The sequence below is a fragment of the Acomys minous genome (assembly GCF_964271855.1).
Source record: "Acomys minous genome assembly, chromosome: 13".
NCBI classification, from domain to species: Eukaryota; Metazoa; Chordata; class Mammalia; order Rodentia; family Muridae; genus Acomys; species Acomys minous.
The window spans coordinates 96,814,702-96,837,792 of record NC_140495.1 but is presented as its reverse complement, the minus strand read 5'-3'; the positions used below and the strand labels follow the sequence as shown (position 1 = coordinate 96,837,792).

The following is a 23,091-nucleotide window of genomic DNA, read 5'->3' as shown; positions in this document are numbered from 1 at the left end:
GCAGGACTTGTGTTGGCTGGACACTGACATAGATGGGCCTGCTCCTGGTTGACCATGGAGTAGACACGTGGACAAGCTGTCTTTGTTTGCTTTCTAGTTTTCTCTCCTGAACCGTGTTCTCCCGGGTTCCCATCCCCAACCTAAAGGCACGGTATCAAAGGGCCCTCTTACTCTTTGGCTGTGGTTGGGTTCTCCACCGCGCCTCTGTCTCCTCTTTACCCTTCTGTTCTCAGCCCCAATCCAAAGCCAATAAACTCTTTGGAAACTTCTTTTGCTTAAGTTCATTTTTGCTCTTTTAACCCAAATAACTAACTCCAATTCATATATATAATTTTATATATATAAGTAATCTTATATATTGTACATTATATCATATATAATATGTTATATGGTATATATTTTGATATATCATATATATAAATTAGTAAATAATCTAAAAAATATTTTTAAAGAGACTGACTAAAAATCATGCCTCTAAGATTCAAGCCCAGAGGCATAAGGGTTAGCCTCCAGCTTTCATACTTGTTGGTGAAAAAGACACTTGGACTCAGGGGATGGCCAGATTGGAGAAAGATGTTCCTTCTCCATTTTCATATTCATTTCAAAACTGAGGAAAATTTCAAAACAAAGCTGGTAAAACAGGAGCATACTGGAGCTCCATTTACATTTCCTTCTCTGTGGTGGCAACAATAAGTTTAAGTCCCCAGGGGACAGGCTGCTTAAGATGCAGTGACTGTGCTATTTAAAGTCTGATTTTTATCTATTATCTCCAATACCTTCTGCTCTCAGTGTTTACAGTGGGGCTATTATACTCATGCAAATCTGCAGACTGATAATTTTGCAGAGAGGATGAAGGCATGCTCCATCACACCCAACCTGGCAGAGCTTAAAAACAAAACAAAACAAACAAACAAAAAACCAAAACCTTGTCTGAGGGACATTTCTTTCACTGACAGAAACTTCACTTCTTATGCAGTCTTCATCATGACCAACTACTTAACTACTACACACTGCAAAGTATTTTGCTGAACCCTGTGAAAGTCAGACTAAAGGTCAAAAGTCAGACCAGACCTGTCTGACTGAGAATCTGGCTCCCCTAACACAGGGGCCATCTGAAGGGTACCCAATACATTTGACTTGGTGTTTTGCCTTTGTTACAACATGCAAGAAAATGTATTCATTCAAAATATATCCATAGCCAAAATACTACCAGAGACAGACTCTGCCTGGATGGACACAGTCCGGATATAGACAAGGATGAGACAGAAGAAAGCCAACTATTTTACTGGGCAGTTACTTTGTCTTAAGTGGTAAACACTATGTATTACTGCTGTGATGAGTACAAAAAAAAAAAAAAAAAAAAAAAGAAGTGAGTTCTTTACAATCGGGATTCAATTAGCCAATGGTACGTTTGTGTGTGTGTGCACGTGCTGTGTGTGTGTGTGTTCTGTCTACATGTGTGTTCTGAGGCTACTCCAGTTAACTGGCTTGCTCTGGGGACTCGATGCCACCCCTCCTGTGTGCTGGGATTCCAGGTGGGCTGCCAGGCCCACCTTTTATGTGGGTGCTGAGAATCCCAACTCTTTCCCTGATGAGCCGACTCCCTGGCCTAATTTCTTTTCTAGGGTAGAACAAAGAGGTTATGGGAATGTAAAGTTATTCAAAGAAGAGTCAAAAAACTGTCAAGACTTGAGATCAAGGCAATGACCAAAGCTCATGTAAAGTCAAAAATCTAGGGCTGGAGAGATGGCTCAGCCAGGAAACGCTAGGCTCACAACCAAAATAAAGTAAAAACAAACAAACAACACCCCCCATACTTGTAGTTATAGTGCCCAAATGCACAAGAACAAAATTCCAATGTGGGGTTATGTCAATTTTATTACCATTCAAGGCGGGGGGGGGGGGGGGGAGAGGGATTCTCAACTATTTCATTTTAAAGATTTTAAGGAAAGATGTATTCTGTTGTTGTTGTTGTTGTTGTTGTTGTTGTTGTGTGCACACACACATTATAAAGGTGGGGGCAGCCTGGAAGAGTCAAGTCCTCTCCTTCCACCCTGAGGGTCCTGGAGGTTGACCTGAGGTCATCAGCCTCTGCAGCAGGTGCCTTTACCATTGACTCTTCTCACCAGTGCTCATTTGACTATTTCATACATTTTAAGAAACAGTTCATAGCTGAACTTTCACTTAGAGACCTATCATCTGCCTCCTTCTCTTCCTCCTCAATCTAGAAGTCATCTGCTCAGCCTCTCAAGTGCTGGGATTATGGCTGTGCTTTTGCACACCTGGACACTCTCTCTCTCTCTCTCTCTCTCTCTCTCTCTCTCTCTCTCTCTCTCTCTCTCTCTCTCCCTGTTTGTTTTTGAGATGGGCTTTTCTCTGTGTAGCCCTGGCTGTTCTAGACTTGCTTTGTAGACCAGGCTGGCCTCAAACTCACAGAGATCCACTTGCCTCTGCCTCCCCTGAGTGCTGGGATTACAGGTGTGCACCACCATGCCTGGCCTGTCTTTCTTGAATGGGAACAGTTCCATGTTTCATGTGTCAGCGCATGAAGAAAATCCCCGTTTAAGGAAATGATTTCTTTTTAAGATAGAGTCTTATGTAGCCCAGGCTAGCCTTGCACTTGCTACGTAGCTGAAGATAACCTTGAACTTCTGATCCTATTGTTTTTACTTCCCAAATTCTGGGATTAGAACCATGCACCGCCATGCACAGTTTCTGTGATGCTGGCATGGACCACAGGGCTCCATGCATGCAAACACTCACTCAGCTACAGTTGCAGCTTGAACTTAGTCTTCTTCTTTCATGGCATTGTTGCCTTTTGGTCTTTGTAAAGTCCCTGCTTAAGAGTTGCCACAGAGAACTGTCACACAGACTGCTGCTTCTGCAGCACGGTCACCTCACTGCTCCATCTAGTCATAGGAAGGGTGTGAGATGGCGGCACACGGGGCCAGGCTTTCAGGCAGAGGAAGAAGTCCTGTGTTGTGCAGTGTGTGACAGGGATCCCCAAACACAGCTGCGAGGAGAGTGGAGTCATAGGCTGCGTTCTTTCCTTCATGGCATCATCGGTATGGAATGCAGGTCAATTCAGATTATCACGGATTTGGGCTTCATCCATCTTGACCACAGTTTCTCCACGTACTGTGCAGGCAGGGTTTATAGCTATGGTTGCCCTTGGACATAATCGGGAATGTGTGCAAGATTTGAGGGAGATGTTCTAACTGGAAACGGAGTAAAAGCTTCCCCTACTATCTCATAACTTGCTGCTCATTGCTAGTTATTTTTTCAGGAGACAAAATTATAGCAATATTTGCGGGGGAAGGGGACAGAGAAACAGCTTGAAAGTATGATGCAGGCCACTGAGACAGCTCAGCAGGTAAACGTGTTTGCTGTCGATCCTGACCTCCTGAGTTGGATCCTAGGAACCCACTTGGTGGGAGGAAAGAGCAGATTTTGCAAGTTGTCATCTGACTTCCACATGTGTGCCCTAGCTCACACATTACCCCTCCCTTACAAAAATAAATGCAACTAGAAATTTTTTAAAGCATGCATTTTTCATTTGTAACGACAAGCTAGTTAATATCTGAATGTTTATTTTCTAAACTTTATTTTTTATATCATCCCTTTCTGGAAAAGCATTACTAGTCAAAGTGAACTCTCACAGGCAATGTAACAGAAGTCTAAGGCCGGGGAACTAGAAAGGAGAACCCTGCAGTTGGGCGCTAAGTGTTTTTACTTCCCCAACACTGACAGTCACCAGGGCATCTCACAGGGACGCTGTAAATGACTGTAATTTTGCAGACATCCCAACTAGCAGAGATTCACCAGCCAAAGACACCCAGGGACAATGAGCCATGTACACTTAACACAGACACAAAAGGGCCTTAGAGTAACTAATTGAAAAAATAGTATGCTTTGGGTTGTTGGGATGACTCAGCTCCAAATCTGATGATCACAGAGTTCAGGACCCACATGGTGGAAGGGGAGATCTGACCCCCCCCCCCCAAGTTGCCCTCTGGCCTCCATCAGAAGGCAAATACACAAAAACATAATAAATAAGTGTAATAAATAATAACAAATAATAAATTTGTTTTGTTTTGTTTGAGACAGGGTTTCTCTGTGTAGCCTTGGCTGACTAGGAACTCAACAGAGATCTGCCTGCCTCTACCCCCTGAGTGCTGGGACTAAAGGTGTGGGCCACCACCATCTGGCTTTAATTTGTTTTTTATTTTTCCTTTAAAGTGTGTTGAGGCTTTCTCTCAAAGGTCAAAGGGAGATTTGTAGAAGTAAGCACATGTGAATTGTCTAACAGGCTGTAGTGAAAGGGCTGGGCCACGGTCATCTGCAGAGCACATCTGTCTGGCATGCACAGGGCTTTGGGTTTAATCCCCTAAAACTTAATGAACCGGGATTTTTGTGGAGGGAAAAAAGTGACAAAGTCAATCTTTCCCAATAAAATGATGACACCTTAGCGTTCCTCATGGCTTTCTATGTTGCACAACATTAATCTTGGAAAAAAAAAACACTTGAGAACTCAAAACTCACTTTTTTCCCCACCTAATCTTTTGGTTTTTCAGACTATTCTCACATAAAACACCCATCAGGAACCCAACTTAACTCTTCCCTGGCTTCTGTTCCCGAGGCTTCTGGGAAATGCCATCCTCGCAGTGTAGGCAGGGGCCCCCCGAATTCTCTGATGTCACCTTCCCTGACTTCTCTACATCCTGGATCTTTGGCAAGATTGCAGCTCTGTTCAATATGTTCAATGCCCTTTACCAGGGTGGAGCCACTGACAAGCGACAGATGCTGCAACTGGAAACAGGGCAAAACAGGCTGTCCTCTGCCGGACGCTGCTGCCTTGCAAGACATTTGCTTTGCCACACAATTTCTGATGGAGATTGCACGAATGTCAGTGATTGGATGATGAGTACCTGCCATTTTAAACCAGTAAAGTAGAAAAGCTAATTCTTTTAGGTTCAGAGACTAACATTAAGATGGAAGGTTGTCTGTGGTACTCTCTCTGGCTCTCAGATGAGTGTCTACAGAAATGACAGGGGCACTTATGTTCAGCACAAATAGTCTAAACGTTTTAAAGTTAGGGGACTTTTAAATTTTCTGGTTTTTATTTTGTTTTTGTTTTGTATTTTGTTTTGTTTCAGAAAACAGCGATGCTGCCTTTCTTAGTAAAGAGGAATTAAACAGTTTTTCCCTAGGTACTTTCCTAATAAAGTACCATGTACTCTGAAAATCCAGATGATTTTTTTTCTTGCTTATATGTTCCTTCATTTCACATGTAAACCAGCAAGGCTGAGTGAGACTGGACCCTAGCTAGATGGGATTACAAAACAGTATAAAGGACCCCATGTCAAACATCTGCTGAACATCTGTGTGTGACGGCCAGTCACAGGCTTCTGTAGGTGGACCTGTCAATCATGGCTGAAAATTCTCTCAGCAACACAAATTGTCAATGAAGATACATATAAACTCAGTAAACTGTGATAACTACTTGAAGTGGGGAAAAAAAAGCAAGAACAAAAACCAAGCTTGCAAGTGATGTTCCCTTAGCTGATATGTAACTCAGGCAAATGCAGAGGCCTTCTTGGCGAAAATGGTCACAGTCCTTTACAATACAGCTATAAGCTCACCTGAGACTGTGCGTTGACATTCGCTCCATTCGTAACCAAGACCTTGACCACTTCCGCTTGCCCGGCCAAAGATGCGATGTGTAAGGCCGTGTTTCCTTTCTGTGAAACGAGAGGCGAGACACATAAGCTCACAGCCTGTTCAGAGCCTCCGTGATGCAGAGATGATGGAGCCAACGGCACCCTTCTCTTTAACCAAGGGCTGACCCTTTACCGAACTAGATAAGTGACACCAAAAGCCCATGGCACTGACCTTGGTGGCCGCATCGACGTTGGCTTCCCTCTGTAGCAACTCGGACACCACTTCCACGTGGCCTTCTTTAGAAGCAAGGTGGAGTGCGTTCAACCCGTTCTGATGGAAAGTGAAAGGAACGTGAACTGAAAACAGAGTTTGCCACAGTCCCCAGCCCACCACCTGCTCCTTGGACAATGCCCTACCACTGTCCCCCGGCTGTGTGCACAGCATGGGAGTGTGGAGCAAAAATAAAATATGAAAACTAGGGAGGGTGGCCCATTATCAACTGAGTATTATGGGTCAACAGGCACTATACTCCTGCACTGCCTGGCATCTGTTTGACAGAGACTAATACGACAACATTGGGCCACCAAAATTTAACAACACAACCAACCTCCTGACAGATGGGGAGGAAATGTCCCTGATAGTTAACGAAAAGCATTAAGGCATCTGAGTGTCTTCACCGAAACACCGAGCAACAGCGATAACCACATCTGACCTGGTTGCAGATGTTGATGTCCACTCCATTTTTGATGTAGTCAAGGGCCTTTTCCAGGTGTCCTGCCCGAGCTGCTCTCAAGTAACTTGCGTTGGCATCAGACTAGAAAGAAAAAAAAAAAAAGCATTGTGGTGACAAAGGTGGCTAATATGCCTGGGCAGGGGGAAAGACACTGGACTGCTTTCTTGCTGGTTTGGAAAATATTAATAACATTTTCTAACAAGTCAAGAGGAATAGGGCAAACTCTTTGGCCCAGAGCTTAAGAGCACTGGCTGCTCTTGCAAAGGACCCAGGTTCGAATCCCAGCATCCACACGGTGGCACACAACTATCTTTAACTCCACTTTCAGGGGATCTGGGGCCCTCATCTGGCCTCTATAGGCACCAGGCACACACACTAAGCACATACTGACATGCAAGCAAACATTCACACACTTTAATAAAAAAGTTCCAAGCACACAGATTTATTCCTTTTGAGATATCCTAACTTATTCTAAACTGAGATAGATACTTTCTCACGAAACGTGGCCACCTTAAGTCAATACACAATCTCCAGGGGAAATCTTACAATGTCTTGGGCAACCCATTAGGAAGAAGAGGCAGCTGCTTCTACCTCCCAATTCCATTTTCCTGTGTTCATCACAGCCGACATTCCACTTGATAACTTCCCAATGTAAGGGACACATTTCCTGTCCCCACACCGCCTTGTGGGGTTGCTAAGTTTTCAGTTGCTAACTTCCTACCACAGTGCTCACGGTACCCATCCTGCTGTTAAGAGCACATTTTTCTCTATGAAACCATGCAGCAAAGACGAGAATCTTCTACATGTTTTCAAGCTGGTTGAGGCCATGGCCCGGAGAACTCTCTTGGGAACAGTATATCTAAACACAACCAAACGACATGGGCAGCTCACTCCCTGGAAATGTGCATCTCTGAACGCCATCCAGCTGTAAAGCCAACAAAGGCGGGGGGTGGGGGGGGGGGAAGCTGCCTGCAATGAAAGACAACAATGCAGAGGTGGAAAAGAACAATGGCAAACATGGGCCTGCCAACTGCAGGAAGGAGCCTGTTGGGCACATCTCAGCCCAGAGCAGGTCTCCCTGAAACCGGATGATGCAGAAACATCTCCATGCCACTTTGAAATGCGATCACGAGGGAAAGGCTTCTAAGATGCGTATGTCTTCTAACCATATCATGACCACCTCATTCAAAGGCTCTTGTCAAATACCTCTGGTCAAGATGCATGGGGCTCCCTGCAAACACATCCATTCCTCCTATTCTATTGCTGGGCACTTATTACACACACACACACACACACACACACACACACACACACACACACACACACCACATAGGTTTTTAAATTCCCATCCTTCTCCCACACGGAACCACAAGCCCCTTCAGAACAAGCAGGGACATATTAGGAAGCAGGTGCCTGGAAAGCCACCAAGATGGCAGTCTTTAAGGAGTACCCATTCAGGCCTGGCACTGTAGCCAATGAAAGAGGAAAAGAAGTTCTGGCCTTCCAAAGGATCTTTGGTTCCATGGTGTAAGACTTGCTAGGGACCTCCCAGGGGAAGCCACTGGCCCCAGGATCCCTGTTACCTTCCCTTGTGTCACAGTAGGCCTCACTCTGGGGTGGGGACAGGGTATTCCTTATTCCTCACTCCTATTAGGATTTTGATTTGAGTGGCCCTCTGCCAGGCTCACTCTGCTCACCATCCAATGTATATCACCGCCTGTGCCCTATGCCACTAACACTCCTTTGTGATAACTAATCATGCTCCCAGAATTGCCATCTGTCCAGAGGGCCACACAGTCTCAGAAAAAGCAGCTGTCAATAAATAAAACTTCTTACTGAAAGACTATAACCTTAAGGAAGTATCAATCTTAGGTCCTCCTGGGTTGCCATATGCAGGGAAGACACCCTGTGTGTGATATGCATCTTTCTATTTCCTTTTAACCAGCAGCAACCTGGATATACAGGTTGCCTGTAAAGGTCTTGTGACTGAATCAATAAACACATACACTGTATGGAAATAACTAATAATCAAATTTACTTCTAGAACAATAAAAGAGGCTTCCACGGCAGGAACAGCTACAGCCACACAACTTGGCTTGAGAGTCTGCTATGACACCAAGATGGATACCAGAACTCAAAGCTGTGTGACAAAGCCAAGGTGTTCGGGGAAGAGTGTACCACTTTCAGAGTGTTGGCTTCTTCCATGATGAGGGAGAGTGAATGAATTTATTTTCTTCTTTTCACTATCACGCGCTGTGGCTAGTTGGTTTTTTTTGGGGGGGGAGGGGGGTGGTTTGAGACAGGAGACAGGGTTTCTCTGTCCTTGAAATCACTCTGAGACATGGCAGGCCTCAAACTCACAGAGATCCGCCTGCCTCTGCCTCCCTGAGTGCTGAGATTAAAGGTATGTGCCCCCATGCCTTTGCTGGGCTGCGCTTTGCCACTAGCTATGCTGGCTAGTCTTATGTCAACTTGATACACCAACTAGAGTTATTTGGAAGGAGGGGACCTTAATTGAGAAAATGCCTCCATAAAATCTGGCTATAAGGTATTTTTTTTTAAACTAGTTATTGGTGGGAGAGGGCCCAGCCCTGGGCTGGTGGTCCTGGGTTCTATAAGAAAGCAGGCTGAGCAAGCCATGGGGAGCAAGCAAGTAGGCAGCCCTGCTCCATAGCCTCTGCATCAGCTCCTGCCTCCAGGGTCCTGCTGTGCTTGAGTTCCTGTCCTGGCTTGCTGTAATGAAGGACTAGGATCTGGAAGTGTAAGCCAAATAAACCCTTTCCTCCCCAACTTGCTTGTAGCCACAGCAATAGAAGTGCTAGGAGGCACACATAATCGACCCTGTCCATGCCAAGATATATAGCTCTGTCCTGTTTACTCACATATATGGACTCAGACAGCTGGGAATCAAGAACGTTTTTATAAAATGTGGGGCCTGTACAGGTATACGAGGTGGGTTTACTTACTTATTTTGTGGCTTGTCTTTAATCTTATATAGTACTTGATACTAGTTACTTTATTACTAAAAACCAGAATTTGCACTAAGCATGTAAGCTACACACACAGAGTAGATAATGTGTGTGTGTGTGTGTGTGTGTGTGTGTGTGTGTGTGTGTGTATGTGAGAGAGAGAGAGAGAGAGAGAGAGAGAGAGAGAGAGAGAGAGAGAGAGAGAGAGAGAGAACATGTGTATGTTAGAGTTCAGATCAGTCAATTCACAGGAATTGAAGGAAAAACTGTAGTATAGAAAGAGGTGGTCGTCTGGTGCTGTCTGCAGGTGGCCTTTGTGGTGCAAGGGCGGCTCACCTTCCGATAACCTCTGGCCCTTGTGCCTGACTGGTGGCTCATCAGCGTGTGTGCATGGAAAGGCTGTGCTGTTGTGAGGGGGACAGAATTGCCCGAGCATCTCAGCTGCCAGAGGCAGGAACTGTGAACTGTGCATACGGATTCTAACTCGGGTACCTAAAAGCTGCAGCCAAGGAGGCTAAAAAGGAGGTGTGATAATTCAAGGAAAAGAGCCGCTGAGCAAATTCCGCATTTAAAAAAGATCTGGCAATTCTGTACGTGGCCCAATTTCCTAAAAAAAAAAAAAAAAAATCTTATCCAAGATTCTTTTTTTTTTTTTAACCCAAGATTCTAAAGCAAAACATATACAACTAGTTTGAAACAATTCTTCTAAGCCTGATTTTTTAAATGAATCTATCTGAGGCATGGGTCCTCGTGAGACTAGTAAGAGTTACCAACTGTTTTCCTCCAACTACTGCACACGGTCACCCTTTAACCCGAGGGTTCCATATTATTTTAACCTGTGTGTACCGAATAGGTACAGTGTGTGTGTGTGTGTGTGTGTGTGTGTGTGTGTGTGTGTGTGTGTGTTTTACGTATCATGATTTTCTAATATAAAGCTTATTTACACGACATCTATGTGACATTAGTCTATCTAGAGTGTGTGGATGCTAGGCATGGGTTATATGCAAATACTTTATCATTTATATAAGAGACGTGAGTACCAATGAATCTTGGAATAGGTGGGGGATGGGTGTCTTAGAAACAATGCCCTTTAGACACCATGAGAGAGCTGTACATGCTGTATACATATATGTAATTTGCACCCCTCTTTATGTATTTCAGGAGGGTAGGGTTTTGTTCTCTATTTAAAATCTCATGCTGTAATTGATGATATAATCTCTACCAGGGCTGGTGAGAAGGCTCAGTGGGTAAGCGCACTTTGCAAGCAAGCCTGACAGCACGAGTTCAATACCACCTCCCTGGAGTTGTCTTCTTACCTGCACACATACACAGTGCCGTGTGTGATCCCACCTCAAATGAACAAATAAAAATAAAATAAGGACTTTCTAGTGCATGTCTTCCAACTACTTCTTCTACTGAGAGACACTCAGTCCTGAATGGTTCTTTGTGGCAGCGATTATTTACAGCCTCAAAATGTCAGGAGGCCCTGCAAGGGACAATAGTTATTTTCACTGTTCCCAGCCCTTGGTCACGTGCAATTCCCTAACCATGGTCACAGGGGAGCAACAAGATTCTGCATATCTGAACGTGGAGAAGATGGGTAATGAAAGAAGAAGCCAGAAAAATAGGAACAAAGACAGCCCTGAAGAAAAGTATAACTCGGGGCATAGACTTACTTAAGTTCCAGGAGTTTCTCATTTTCCCCCTCAACCATCTGAAAGCAGCTCTGCATATGATGCTGCGTCACATAGGTAGTGAGCACTGGCTGTGTGAGAGCTGCCACACCACTACCTGGGGTGTACAAAGGAGGGTAATTTACCTTTATCTCAGTATCTTTTGCTGTCTTCCAATTCACCTGGTATACAAGAGCTGACCCTGAACTTGATACCATGGCCTGATAAATCCATCATAGGCTGAAAATATTGTAAGTTAGAAATGATATATGTAATCTACCATACATGCTGGGTTTAGAAGCCTGGTCTCCTAGCAACACAGTATCCTAGCAACACAATGTCCTAGAGAATACCCAGTGGTTCACCCTGGTGATCAAGTGGCTGAGTGGAAGCTGTGGCTCATTGCCATTGTATTTAAAGAAGGTGCTATATTGTAAGTGACTGGCCCAGAAAAAGACCCAAATTCTACACCATAACTTTTGTTTCTGCCAATTGTAGCCTCATAGACTTGAAAACTGACATTGCTATTAAGTATGGGATCCTTTATCACAACTACATATTATTGTTTTCTTAACATTAAGACGCTCCACAACACTCTATCATAGGCTTACTAGCCCATGCAAACTCGTATCTCCTTAAATAACTAGGCTTATCCTTAGCATAGGCTGCAGGCTCTTTTTTTTCTTTTCTTCCTCCTTCCCTCTGTCCCTCCCTCCCTCCCTCCTTTCTTCCTCCTCTCTTTTCTCGACTATGCTATCTGAACAATGCCCCTTTACATGTTGGATTTAAATCGGCATCTAAAGATGGCAGCTGACAATGTCCATGGAGGGAAGTCAGGCGGAAAGAGACACTCAAGTCTCCTGCACAGCCAGCTACAAAAGTAGAGCCCACTGCTCATAAAGACAGGAATCAGAGATGAGTGCAAACAGCCAGGCAGCGCTGACTTTCCGTCAGCCACCCAAATCTAAGGAGCAGTGCAAAGCTGAAAATCTCTCTTGACATGGCTTAATATCTTGCTTCCTTGGCTATTGTTCTGGACAGGAAAGGCGTAGGAATCACGTGTCTTTGGGCACAGAAACAACTCTAGGGACAGAGCCACACATTAGTATGAATTAATTTCATATTTAGGCCTCCTCAGCTGCCCCCAGAATATTGATGGTGTTTAGTAGAGTCCAGTGGCCGCAAACAACCATTTGCTGAATGCCATTCTCGGTAGTGAGTGACATTCTGTACTGCTGACAATAACACCAAGCACCTTACATATGCTTATGTTAACTCAATTGCATCACTGAAAGTTAATATAATACGTGCTACTGGTGTGAGCGCTTAATTAATGACTCAATTCCTGTAATGCTACTACGAGGTGGATGCCTTCCCCCAATTCATGTCCACTGTGTCCTCAGCAATACAACCTCTGAAGTAGGAGCTTTGGAGGTATGTCTGATTTGATAAGAACACAGTCAGAAGGAATCCCAAAATTCACTTGTGTCCTTATATAGTGAGAACACACATGGATGAACAAGAGAGAGTGAGAGAGCCATGCAAGGACAGAGGCAGAAAGGAGAGTCGTGTTGCCCTGGCAAAGGCCAGCAGCAGTCCCCGGGAAAGTAGCCCTCGGGAGAGGAACAACAATATGACCTCACAAAGATGCGACTGTTGGTGCCTTGCTCTTGGCCTGTGAGCCCTCAGACCTTTGGGAGAACAAAGCCCTGTTACTTTATGCTACTTAGCTTGAATAAAAAATCATGTTGTCCATCCTGGAAGATAAGCACAGTAGATACGACTACCCTTACTTTGCAGAGGCGCACCAAGGGCCGAGGTAAGGACAGGTGGCTTCCCACGGCGCACAGTGTGTGAACGAGGGGGATGAAGAGGAGCACCTAGCATCCTGATACTGGAGCCTAGGCTGTGGCTCCCTGTTCTAAGATGGGGGCTTCACTCCACTAGCTAATTAGGGGCATGTTATGGTTCGTGCCCACACTCCCAGCACTTGGCTGGGAGGCTGAGATAGCAGGAATGTTCTGAGTTTCAGTCAAGTCAAGAAGGCGACAGCATGAGACCTCATCTCAACAAACAAAACAAAACAAAAACAAAAACAAAATCAAAGAATCAAAGCAAAATGCCCCAGTGTACCAATGTTCATTTTTCTGATTTGGAATCGCCGGTTGTGAGTTCATATTCCTGAGGAATGGCTCTTGGTGACGTTTTATTTAGCATCTCTGCTAATTCTGCTATAGCTCAAGAGGAACCTAAGTTATTTCTGGAAGGCTCTTTTGAGCCAGGGGTAGTTAGAAAACAAATGCTTGCCTTGAGGGTTATAGGTCTTATAGATTACACAGGTGAATTTTTATCTCAAACTGGAAACGATATGAGAGATTTCTGAGGATTACAACCCGCAGCACAGACTTGCTTTCCCTTTGGGCTTGTGCAAAACAGAGTCAGGCATGCTCTTCTTGTATTTTTCTTTATGACAAGTTTATGTCCTGTCCACCTTGTCACTGCTGTTCAGTAGAAGTACCGTGTGGCTTTTTGATGGAGCAGTGGCCCTGGGCATATCCTAGGCTTTGTGTCCATTGTGTCCATGTAACCAATATGGGTCTTGTTTCCATGTAATGTTTGACCTCTGCTGTTTCTTTGCCTTAAAAGGTTGATTTCCTCCCCCCACCCCCCACCCCATCTGAGCTTTGTCTGCATCTGAAGCCATACTCAACTCCTTTCTAGCCTCCATTTACTCTGCTCCTTAGCTAGTCAGGCCATTGGTACAGGATAACCTGATCACATACAACAACAACCAACCAACCAACCAACCAACCAACCAATAAAAACACCAGGTGGTCAATAATTTAATTTGTCAGAAATGTGGAACAGTCTTCACACATTCCCAGGATGTCATTTCTAGTTCTTAGCAAGTCATAACAAAGTCGACAGCTGCAAATGACTTCTCTGACAGGGACATCATGAAGCAGTGTGTGTGTGTATGTGTGTGTGTGTGTGTGTGTGTGTGTGTGTGTGTGTGTACGCACATATATATTCTTGCACTGTGTTATGGACTATTATATACTCATAGTTACCAGTCATTTCTGCTTTAACTTTTAAGATATTTCTTTGTTTAGCACGTGTCTGTATGGTGTGTGTGTAGGGGTGGGACATCAGAGGGTCAGAGGTGTAAGGTCAGAGGACAAGTTTCTAGAGTGGGTTCCCTCCTTCTTGTTTTACCTAGGTTTTGGGAGTTGAACTCAGGTCATCACTGAGCCAAGCTGCTGCCCTGCCAGTCATTTCTTATGTATTTAACCAAGAAAGGAATCTTAGCCCGGTGATGGTGGTGCTTAGGGAGCAGACACAGGTGGAGCTCTGTGAGTTCGAGGCCAACCTCGTCTATGGAGTGAGTTCCAAGACAAGCCAGAGTCTCATAGAGAAACCCTGTTTTGGAAAGGGAAAAGGAAAGGGATCTTGTCTACAGAGGCAGACGTTTCACAAGTTGAGTGTCCTGCCCAAGGAAAGCCAGCCAATGAGCAATCAGCAAAAAGCAGAAACTAGTGGGGGATCACAAGGCCACACTGTGCCTTGGTGGTGGACGGGGTTGGGTCGGGGTGGAGGGTGGGAACCAGAACTCAGTAAGCCATGCTACACGCGCATCTTCAGTTTCATAAGGCATGTGCTTTTATCTGCTTCAGCATCCATGTTGAATACATTCCCTTTGAAAAAGGATCTCTGCTTCTATCTGAGCGCCTTCTATCCATTCAAGAAACAATCTCAAAGGTCCTTAAAAACCTGCTCCAAACACATACTTCCAATCTAATAAGACAGGGATACTTTTCTTGAAGGCAATCTAGACAACTTACCACTCCTGGACAGGCCCTGGTAGTCCCCTCACACTGTGGCCTCACCTAGAACCATCCCTCTGCTCACGAGTCTCCTGCGTACCCACTCCACAAGAGGACCCTCCCACAGGCTCACAAATGAAAGCCTAGGTCCAGCTCAAGGACTCCACATGTGTTACTTCAGATACACACTCAGCTAGACCCCTGCTCTCTCTGGACCCCGACAGTTTTTTCTCTGTCCTGCTTAAGTACTAGCTGCCATCCCCTAAGGAGAGATTGCAAGCTCCTTGAATGCTGGTCCTTATCTTCTAGCTTGAGGGTGCAGTCGCACAGACAGTGAGGGCTCACAGGTGAACCTGTGGCGTTAAATCAAAAGGTTCGTCAGGAAGAGCTAGCTGTCCCAACAACTTTGATGTGCAGCTGGGGAAATCTGAGGGAGAAGCGGAACTGCAGAGTGATGCTTGGTTGGCAGAGAGAGAAAAGAAAGATCAGGTCGGGTCCAGGAGTAGACCGGACAATCTCTCTGGAAAAGAGGGAACCCCTAAAGAGACAAAAAGCGAAGGGAGCTAGCTGCAGGGAAGGGCTTTGATGCCTGATACAGCAGATACAATGTCATCTCAAAGCTAGGAAGCTACGAGGGGCTCTGAGGAGAGTCACCACACAACCTGTGTATTATGCAAATTAACTGACAGTGTAAACAACAGAGGCGATGCTGACAACCTTCCATAACTCAGGGTCCCCACGACCCCCACCCTGATCCCTTCATGACAGACTTCCCATCTCGAAGATGGAGACTCCGTTTTTCTGAGATGAAGGTAGCTTAGTTAAGTGTACTACACATCCCAGGTCGAGTGACCTTGGGTCAGGGCATCATTGAAATATCGATTTGTCACTATTCACAGTAGCCATGAAATAAAATCAACAGGAGTGTCCATCAGTGAAGAAACAGATTGAAGAAACGCAGTAAGTATACACAATGGAATCCTGCTCAGCCTTTTAAAAAAATGCGATGTAGGCACAGGGAGATGTTAAATGAAATATGACAGGCAGAGAGAGAGACACACACATGCCACATGGCCTCACTCACGTGTAGATTTATTTAAAGCTGATCTTGCAGAAGTTGGAAGCAAAGTGCTGGTTAGGGGCAGGTGGGGAGTATCGGGGATGAATGCCCACGGAGAGGCTAATTAGCAGTGCTCTGCAGCAGAAGGAGTACGCTCTGCTGAGGTACTGCACAGGCAGGTGACTGCAGCTAACACTGCACTGTGCGTCCCAACGGCTGACAGAGAGGAGAGGGAGGGTGTGCTTTCACCACAGAGGTAGCAAGTTGTTAAGATGGTATCTACAGCAGTGACCTTGATGCATCACTGCTCAAGGAATACATACACACGGGCCTTACACAAGTGTGTAAAACTATGTGCCTACCAAAAAATTAAATAACAATACGGTTATGTGTGCTAACATGAGCTGGAGAGCTGGGGGAAGGGTCCTGAAAGGAAAAGCCAAGGAGTGGGAGAGACATGTTGAAGGTGTTTTTAATTTATATAAAGGGATATTAAGGTCTTAGCTAGGTGTGGTGCATATGCTTCTAATCTCAGTGCTTAGGCTCTAGCTCAACACACACACACACACACACACACACACACACACACACACACACAGAGAGAGAGAGAGAGAGACAGAGAGACAGAGAGACAGAGAGACAGAGAGACAGAGAGACAGAGAGACAGAGAGACAGAGAGACAGAGAGACAGAGACAGACAGAGAGATGGAGACAGAGAGACACACGAAGAGACAAAGAGAGACAGAGAAAAGGCAGGGTATTAAATCTTAAGGCCAAATTTAAAAAAATTAGTTTTCAAAAATATTTCAATTTTTATCTGCCTCCACTTTCCCCTGCTGTTTTATGCCCCACTTTTCTGAGACAAAATTTATATCGAAGCACTATGGATAGGAGCCTTTCTTACAAACTTTATTGATGAGTAAAGTAACAGGTGTATAAATTATTTTCCTTCAAGAAAAGCCTGAGAGAGTAGGGCAGCCTACTTATCACACCTTCTGATGTCATTCTCAGCTTTGAAACATACCCAGAGCCACTTTGCAGAACATATTTCAAGAGCCAAGACTAATGCCTACTTAGAATGTGGTGCCCTTCACCAAGAATAGGTTTGAGTGCCTTGAGACTCTGTCCTTCTGTGATCAAGGCCTTGGGGCCAGGTGTGGACCAGCCTCCCTGGCCAGGCACATCAAACAAAGAACGGTGCAGATAACCTTCCGTGGTGCAACCTATGGCCTTATAACCCTGGCACTTGGGAGACTGAAGTGTGATGCTTGGAAATTCAAGACTAGCTTAGGCTGGATGTTGAGGCCAAAGACTCAAAAGAACAAAAGTAACACCAAAACTAAATGATTATTGTCTTCATCCCCCGACCCTCCCCCCGTTACCCCCCCCTCCCCACCCAGGACAAGAGCTGAATCACACTGAAACCCAAGTAGACACAGTGACCATTCAGAGCCTCCAGAGGTCTGAGAGTAAAACACTGTATGATATTTTCCAGCTATCTCTCCCAGTAGTCTAACTTCCCACCGAGTTCAAAAGAATGCCAACAGTTGCACAATCTCGAACAAGTGTGACATTCATGCTGCAATGTGCTGCCTGTTGATAAGGCCCTGATCCTCCAGTGCTTTGTTGGCCTTCTGAGTTGCTGCCCAACTCAAGGGGCACTTACAATGCATGGAGGCCAGTTCTTGGTAAGGCATGTGTTTGGAACTGGAGTGCATGGAAGTCTTCAATGCAAGAGAAAGAACGTTCTAGCAACTTCATACGGCAAGGGCCTGATGTGAACTTGAATGACCAGAGATGCTGTCTCTTTTTCGGTTTAATTGCCATCTAGTAACTGGAAACAAGCCAGCATTTTCTACCCATCAATCAGCCAGACGAGGAAAGGAAGGAAGTGGGTAGTGACTTAATGAGTGTGGGCAAGGCTACTGAAGGCTATGTGTGTAAGCGATCATCATCATCAGCGTCAAGCCAGCTCACATCCAAAGTGGCTTCCATGCGTGTACTCTGACAGCCACGCTGCTGCCTGTCCGCTAGGATTCTGCCTGGAAGGAAGTAACCTCAGTTCGTCCCTAAAATGAGGTCACTGTCCCCTAACACATGCTAGGCATGGCTAGGTTCTTCGCACTGGGACCTCTGCCAGGCCGGCCCTGCTGTTCGTACATTTCAAACATGCTGGGCGTCGGTGCAGAAGATCTCCTCTAAAACTGAATGCAAAACAACATCCCACCATTATCTTTAAACCCAGGAAATGGTGTGGAGGGAGGAGGGAAGGAGGGAAGGGAAGGGAGCAGCTCAGAGGCACACAGGCACTTGCAGGTCTTAGTTTTGTAAAGGTGGTGTTTCAGAGATTGCTGTGTAGTATTCGGATAAAGCCCTCTGCCTGCCTTCTATCTACCGTGATCTGGTTTACCTCAGAGGGAAGACCCAGATTCTCAGCCCTAGGGGGGGGTTCTTACCTCACTCACTGTGCTGATCCCTGAGCTTTGAACTGGAGCCAGATTAGAAATAAAAATATAGACAACACAATTTTTACTTTACTTTACTTTTATTTTATTTACCATGGGGGGGGGTTTGGTAGGGGTAGGCAGGCATAGGAGGAGTTATTGCTGAGATTTTCCAACATAAAGTTGACACTGGTTACAGAATAGGATGCAAATTGATCTTAGAAATTTATGAGGCATTAAGGAGCCAGTTTCAGCCTGGGCAGGATAGCTCACTCCGGTAATCATAGCTCTTGGGAGGTAAGTAAGGGTCACTGTGTCTTGCCTTCTGTATGGACTGAAAACTGAAGGAAAGAAAACTCACTTAAAACAGCTCTTGGGTGTTCCCTGAAGGCTCAACTTAGTCCCCAGCTGGTGGCACTGTTTTGGAAGGTTCTGGAACTTTAGGTGGTGGGATTTCACTGAAGGAAGTGGGACTCTTACTGGAGGGCTGGCTGTACTTCTCCTGCCACTTCTGGACCATAGACGCGGTGTGTGCCCTGCCACCTCTGGACCGTAGACGCGGTGTGTGCCCTGCCACCTCTGGACCGTAGACGCGGTGTGTGCCCTGCCACCTCTGGACCGTAGACGCGGTGTGTGCCCTGCCACCTCTGGACCGTAGACGCGGTGTGTGCCCTGCCACCTCTGGACCGTAGACGCGGTGTGTGCCCTGCCACCTCTGGACCGTAGACGCGGTGTGTGCCCTGCCACCTCTGGACTGTAGACACGGTGTGTGCCCTGCCACCTCTGGACTGTAGATGCGGTGTGTGCCCTGCCACCTCTGGACTGTAGACGCGGTATCTGCCCTGCCACTTCTGGACCGTAGATGCGGTGTGTGCCCTGCCACTTCTGGACTGTAGACACGATGTGTGCCTTGCCACCTCAAATTCATGCTGCTTGCCTTTCCCCGCCAAGTTGCTTCTTGTCAAGTATTTAACCCCAACAACAGAAAAGTAACTAGTAAACACAGGTTTAATGTTTTCTCCAACCTTCATGCTACAATAAAACAACATTACAGTGCAAATTAGTAGAATGCTTTGGCTGAACATTATTCCCCCCCTGCTTAGGCCTGTAATTTGGATGCGCTTTCCAAATTCCACTGATCCAACCTCCCTTTCCCCCAAAGGACCATCCATGTCATTTCCTGTGGCCTAGAGAAGCCACTCACTTATCTAAATGCTCTCTACTCCTAACATGACAGTGCAGCAATGGCAGACAGATCTGTCTTTTAAAGAGAAAATGAAATGGGATAGTATTATGCAGTAAAAAAAAAAAAAAAAAAAAAAAAAAAAAAAAAAAAAAAAGGAAACGTCTGTTAACAAAACAAATATGAATGTATTCCGTGGATTAGCTTAAACAACTGCAGGGGCTTCAGAAATGCCCCTTATACTACTGGACTCCTCAAGCAAGCTCTGGGGTTCTGTGTGGGGGATTACATAAGTCTGTGTGCTGTGCTGGACTTTTCCACTTATTTAGCATATTGTAAATCAAAACTAGGATGAAAAGCTGAAGCCTTGGGATCCTTATTATGTGGGAGGTTTTGGAGTGTGTCCTAAAATATTTAATCCAGGGAACAAATTACATTTTAAATGTAGCAACTCAAAATGGTGATAAGCTAAAATTGGGCTAGGTAGATGGAGGGAGGGGAAACAAAACCATTTACTTGAGTAGATGAACAATATCTTGAGTCCTTTTTAATTTTATTTTATTTCTAAGATCAGGGAATAACTTTGTTTCTGAGTTTGGACAGGCTTAATATCTTGAACGAAAATACTGTCTTGCGCTCCACAAATAACACTCTTTGTGGTAAGATCAGGCAGGAAATGACAGTATACCGGACTTAGATTCCTAGTTAGATAATTAAAGGCCTGGAGACCAAAGGCCGGGAGGAATTGAAGGGTGAGACACAGCACCAGAGAGAGGGAGGCGTTAGCCGGCGAGATGAAGGCTTCTTGAATCCTTCACGCCAAACTGAGCACGCCAGCTGGTGCAGCTGGACTCTCGCGAGAGTTGTTGGTGAATGAAACCATCCGCCTTTTCTGAGCGTGTGGAGAAGAGACCCAAAATGCCGCAGTTCCTCCCATTTTAATTTTAATAGTGTGTGTATGTATGGGGTTGGGGGGGGTAACATGATTAATTCAACACATGGACACGATGTCGAATGATCAAGTCAGAGCATCTATGATACTTTTCATTTCTCTATGAGCCCATGGTTAGTGAGAAGATTTTAAAAGCTCATGCTAAAGACGCGGTGAAAGAAAAATAGGGTCTGTTGTTCTGGTGGTGATGGGAACTGAAGTCAGGACCTCTCCCATGCTAGGAGGGCACTCAGCTCCTGGGTTACATCCACAACCCTCAATAAATTCTCTCCTTGGATGAGAATGTACTGGTCAACAACTACCAATACAAATGCATTCTAAGAAGTGCTACGTCGAATCAGGCAAGAGTCTGACAAAAATAATGGTTTGGGTATCTTAATTCATCTTCAAATGACATCCACACTTCCCTGGGTTTAAATTTGAAAAGGAAACATTACCAGCTTTACATTGGATACAATAGAAATAATTAAAGAAAATGAGCATATAGATGGACGATCAACCACTTTTTCTTTTTAAAAAATTATTTATTTATTATGTAGACAGGGTATGTACGCCTGCAAGCCAGAAGAGGGCATCAGATCACATTATAGAAGGCTGTGAGCCACCATGTGGTTGCTGGGAATTGAACTCAGGACCTCTGGAAGAGCAGCCAGTGCTCTTAACCTCTGAGCCATCTCTCTAGCCCAAGCAATGACTTTTTTTTAAGTCCAAGGGAAACGTGTAGTAAAGATGGCTTGGCGTTATATTTTTGCTATACAAAGTAAAACTTTTAAGAGCAGATGCCATCCCATCCTCAGGGTGGTTTATCCAGGTTGCTGGAAAGGTTATTGTAATCTGTAGGCATGAACACTTACAAGATGGTAGGTGACTTTTGGGCTACTGTGGTTTAACAGTTAAAAATGGGCTACCAAGGTAGTGGGAGCAAAGACAACATTCAGGAGCTGTGCCTGTGTGAAGACAAATTAGCTAGTTCAGAGCTACAGTCTCATGTATGGTAAAGCCTGGTTAACCCATCACTTGCTTGCTTAGCCACTTCAGATTTTTTAGGCTCAGCTCCCACGATGCCTCAGTTCAAAACCTGGCTCTTTAACTCACAAACTATGAGAACTTAAAAGACTAAAATGAAGCCCACTGTAAGATGCAGCTCACAAGACTGCATCAAAGGGATGGTACAAGTGAAGAGGAGAGAAAGAGCCCCCAATTACCATGAACCATTCATTATTCCCTTAAAGTTGTCTCTTAGAGTTAGCATTCTAAGGTGTTTGGTTTGGACCATTAATGTAAGCAGATATCAGTGTTCACGAAGGGATTGAATCCATGCACTTGACCTAATCTGCATAATGCTTTTTGAGCAACTAAGCTGACCGTAAGACCAGCCAACGCTGACCAGGCAATGTATCTACAACCACACCTCTTGAGTTTACTTTGTCTCAGGGGCCCTCTTTTCATGATACCCAGGAAAATAAAATTGAAAAAAAATTAATTTGTTTTCAAACAACAAAAGCAACTTTATTACATGGAGCCATAATTATAGGAAAATAATAATTGTATTTTTTTCTAGAATAAAGAAGGCAGAAAGACTGCTATTACTTTAAGGGTTTGTATATGTCTTAAAGTCTGGCAGGAGGATCCTTATACATCTGCCCCACATTCATTACTCTTTGGTGTGTTGCTCTGACAGAAGTATGGGAAGGATGCTGGCCTCAAGCCGTTAATTCAGGTAGGAGAAGAGGACCTTCCTCTTGAAGGGTCTTGGGGTCACCCATGGGTCCCAGGGTCACACTTTGAAAGTGGTGGTTTTGCCGCACTGTTCCTCTATGACCGACATTACGATACCAAGTAGAACACCTCATAAGAGAGCAACTGTCCAGCAACAGGCATAGACAAGCAGAAGTTGGAGCAGAGTCACTATCAGTGTACGGTGCTGGCTGCTGTCTTAACTCTTGCTCACTCTGCGTTTCTCTCTCTCTCTTAGACAGCCCAGGCTCTACCAACACTCGAACACTACACACGCTCCCGGGAAGAACACTGTTTGCAGAATGTTGACTCAGAAGTTCCTGGAGAGGATATGGGATTAATCTATGACTTTGAATTCACGGGAGCTGCCTCTGCAGAGAAACACATGAAAGTTCCTCATGAACAGTGCCATGCGGAAATGCTGCAGGAATCCCCCAGACGGAACTAACATGCTGGCTCTGGTCATGGAGGTGGACCCATTAACTGGTAGATTTCCCTCTTTAGATCATGGAAAAGTATTTAGAAGTCTAGTCTCTTGTATCTTGCAATTATGAGAGTGTGTACTCTTCAAAGACGAGGATGTGTTAAAGTCCCCATAAGCATTTCCTGAGAACTTAATATGGATCAGCTGTGGAGATCAAGAGACGCCCAAGATATACCTTGTGCTTTAACAATAATTTATCTTAATAAGCTATCCAAGTGCTTTCAAAATATGATAGGACCAATAAGATACCAGAATAATGAGTTCAAAACACAAAAACGACTTAGAATTCTAAGCTGAAATTGGAAAGCACATTCCAATTTTGCAAAGTGACTTTAACACTACTGACTCGCAGTTTTCAAAGGCTATCACCA

The 23,091-nt window shown here is 44.9% G+C and overlaps 1 protein-coding gene across 15 annotated transcripts in view; it reads right to left on the bottom strand.

The window, feature by feature from the left end:
• Nucleotides 1–23,091, bottom strand: part of ANK3 (ankyrin 3) — a 590,040-nt gene that overhangs the window by 198,539 nt on the left and 368,410 nt on the right. For all 15 annotated transcript variants that reach the window (XM_084753955.1, XM_084753969.1, XM_084753972.1 and 12 more), the window contains 3 exons: nucleotides 6,374–6,475; nucleotides 5,893–5,991; nucleotides 5,643–5,741 (listed from right to left, as the gene is read on the bottom strand). In XM_084753955.1, coding sequence (XP_084610081.1) covers nucleotides 5,643–5,741; nucleotides 5,893–5,991; nucleotides 6,374–6,475 — 300 coding nt within the window. The remainder of the gene's footprint in view (nucleotides 1–5,642; nucleotides 5,742–5,892; nucleotides 5,992–6,373; nucleotides 6,476–23,091) is intronic.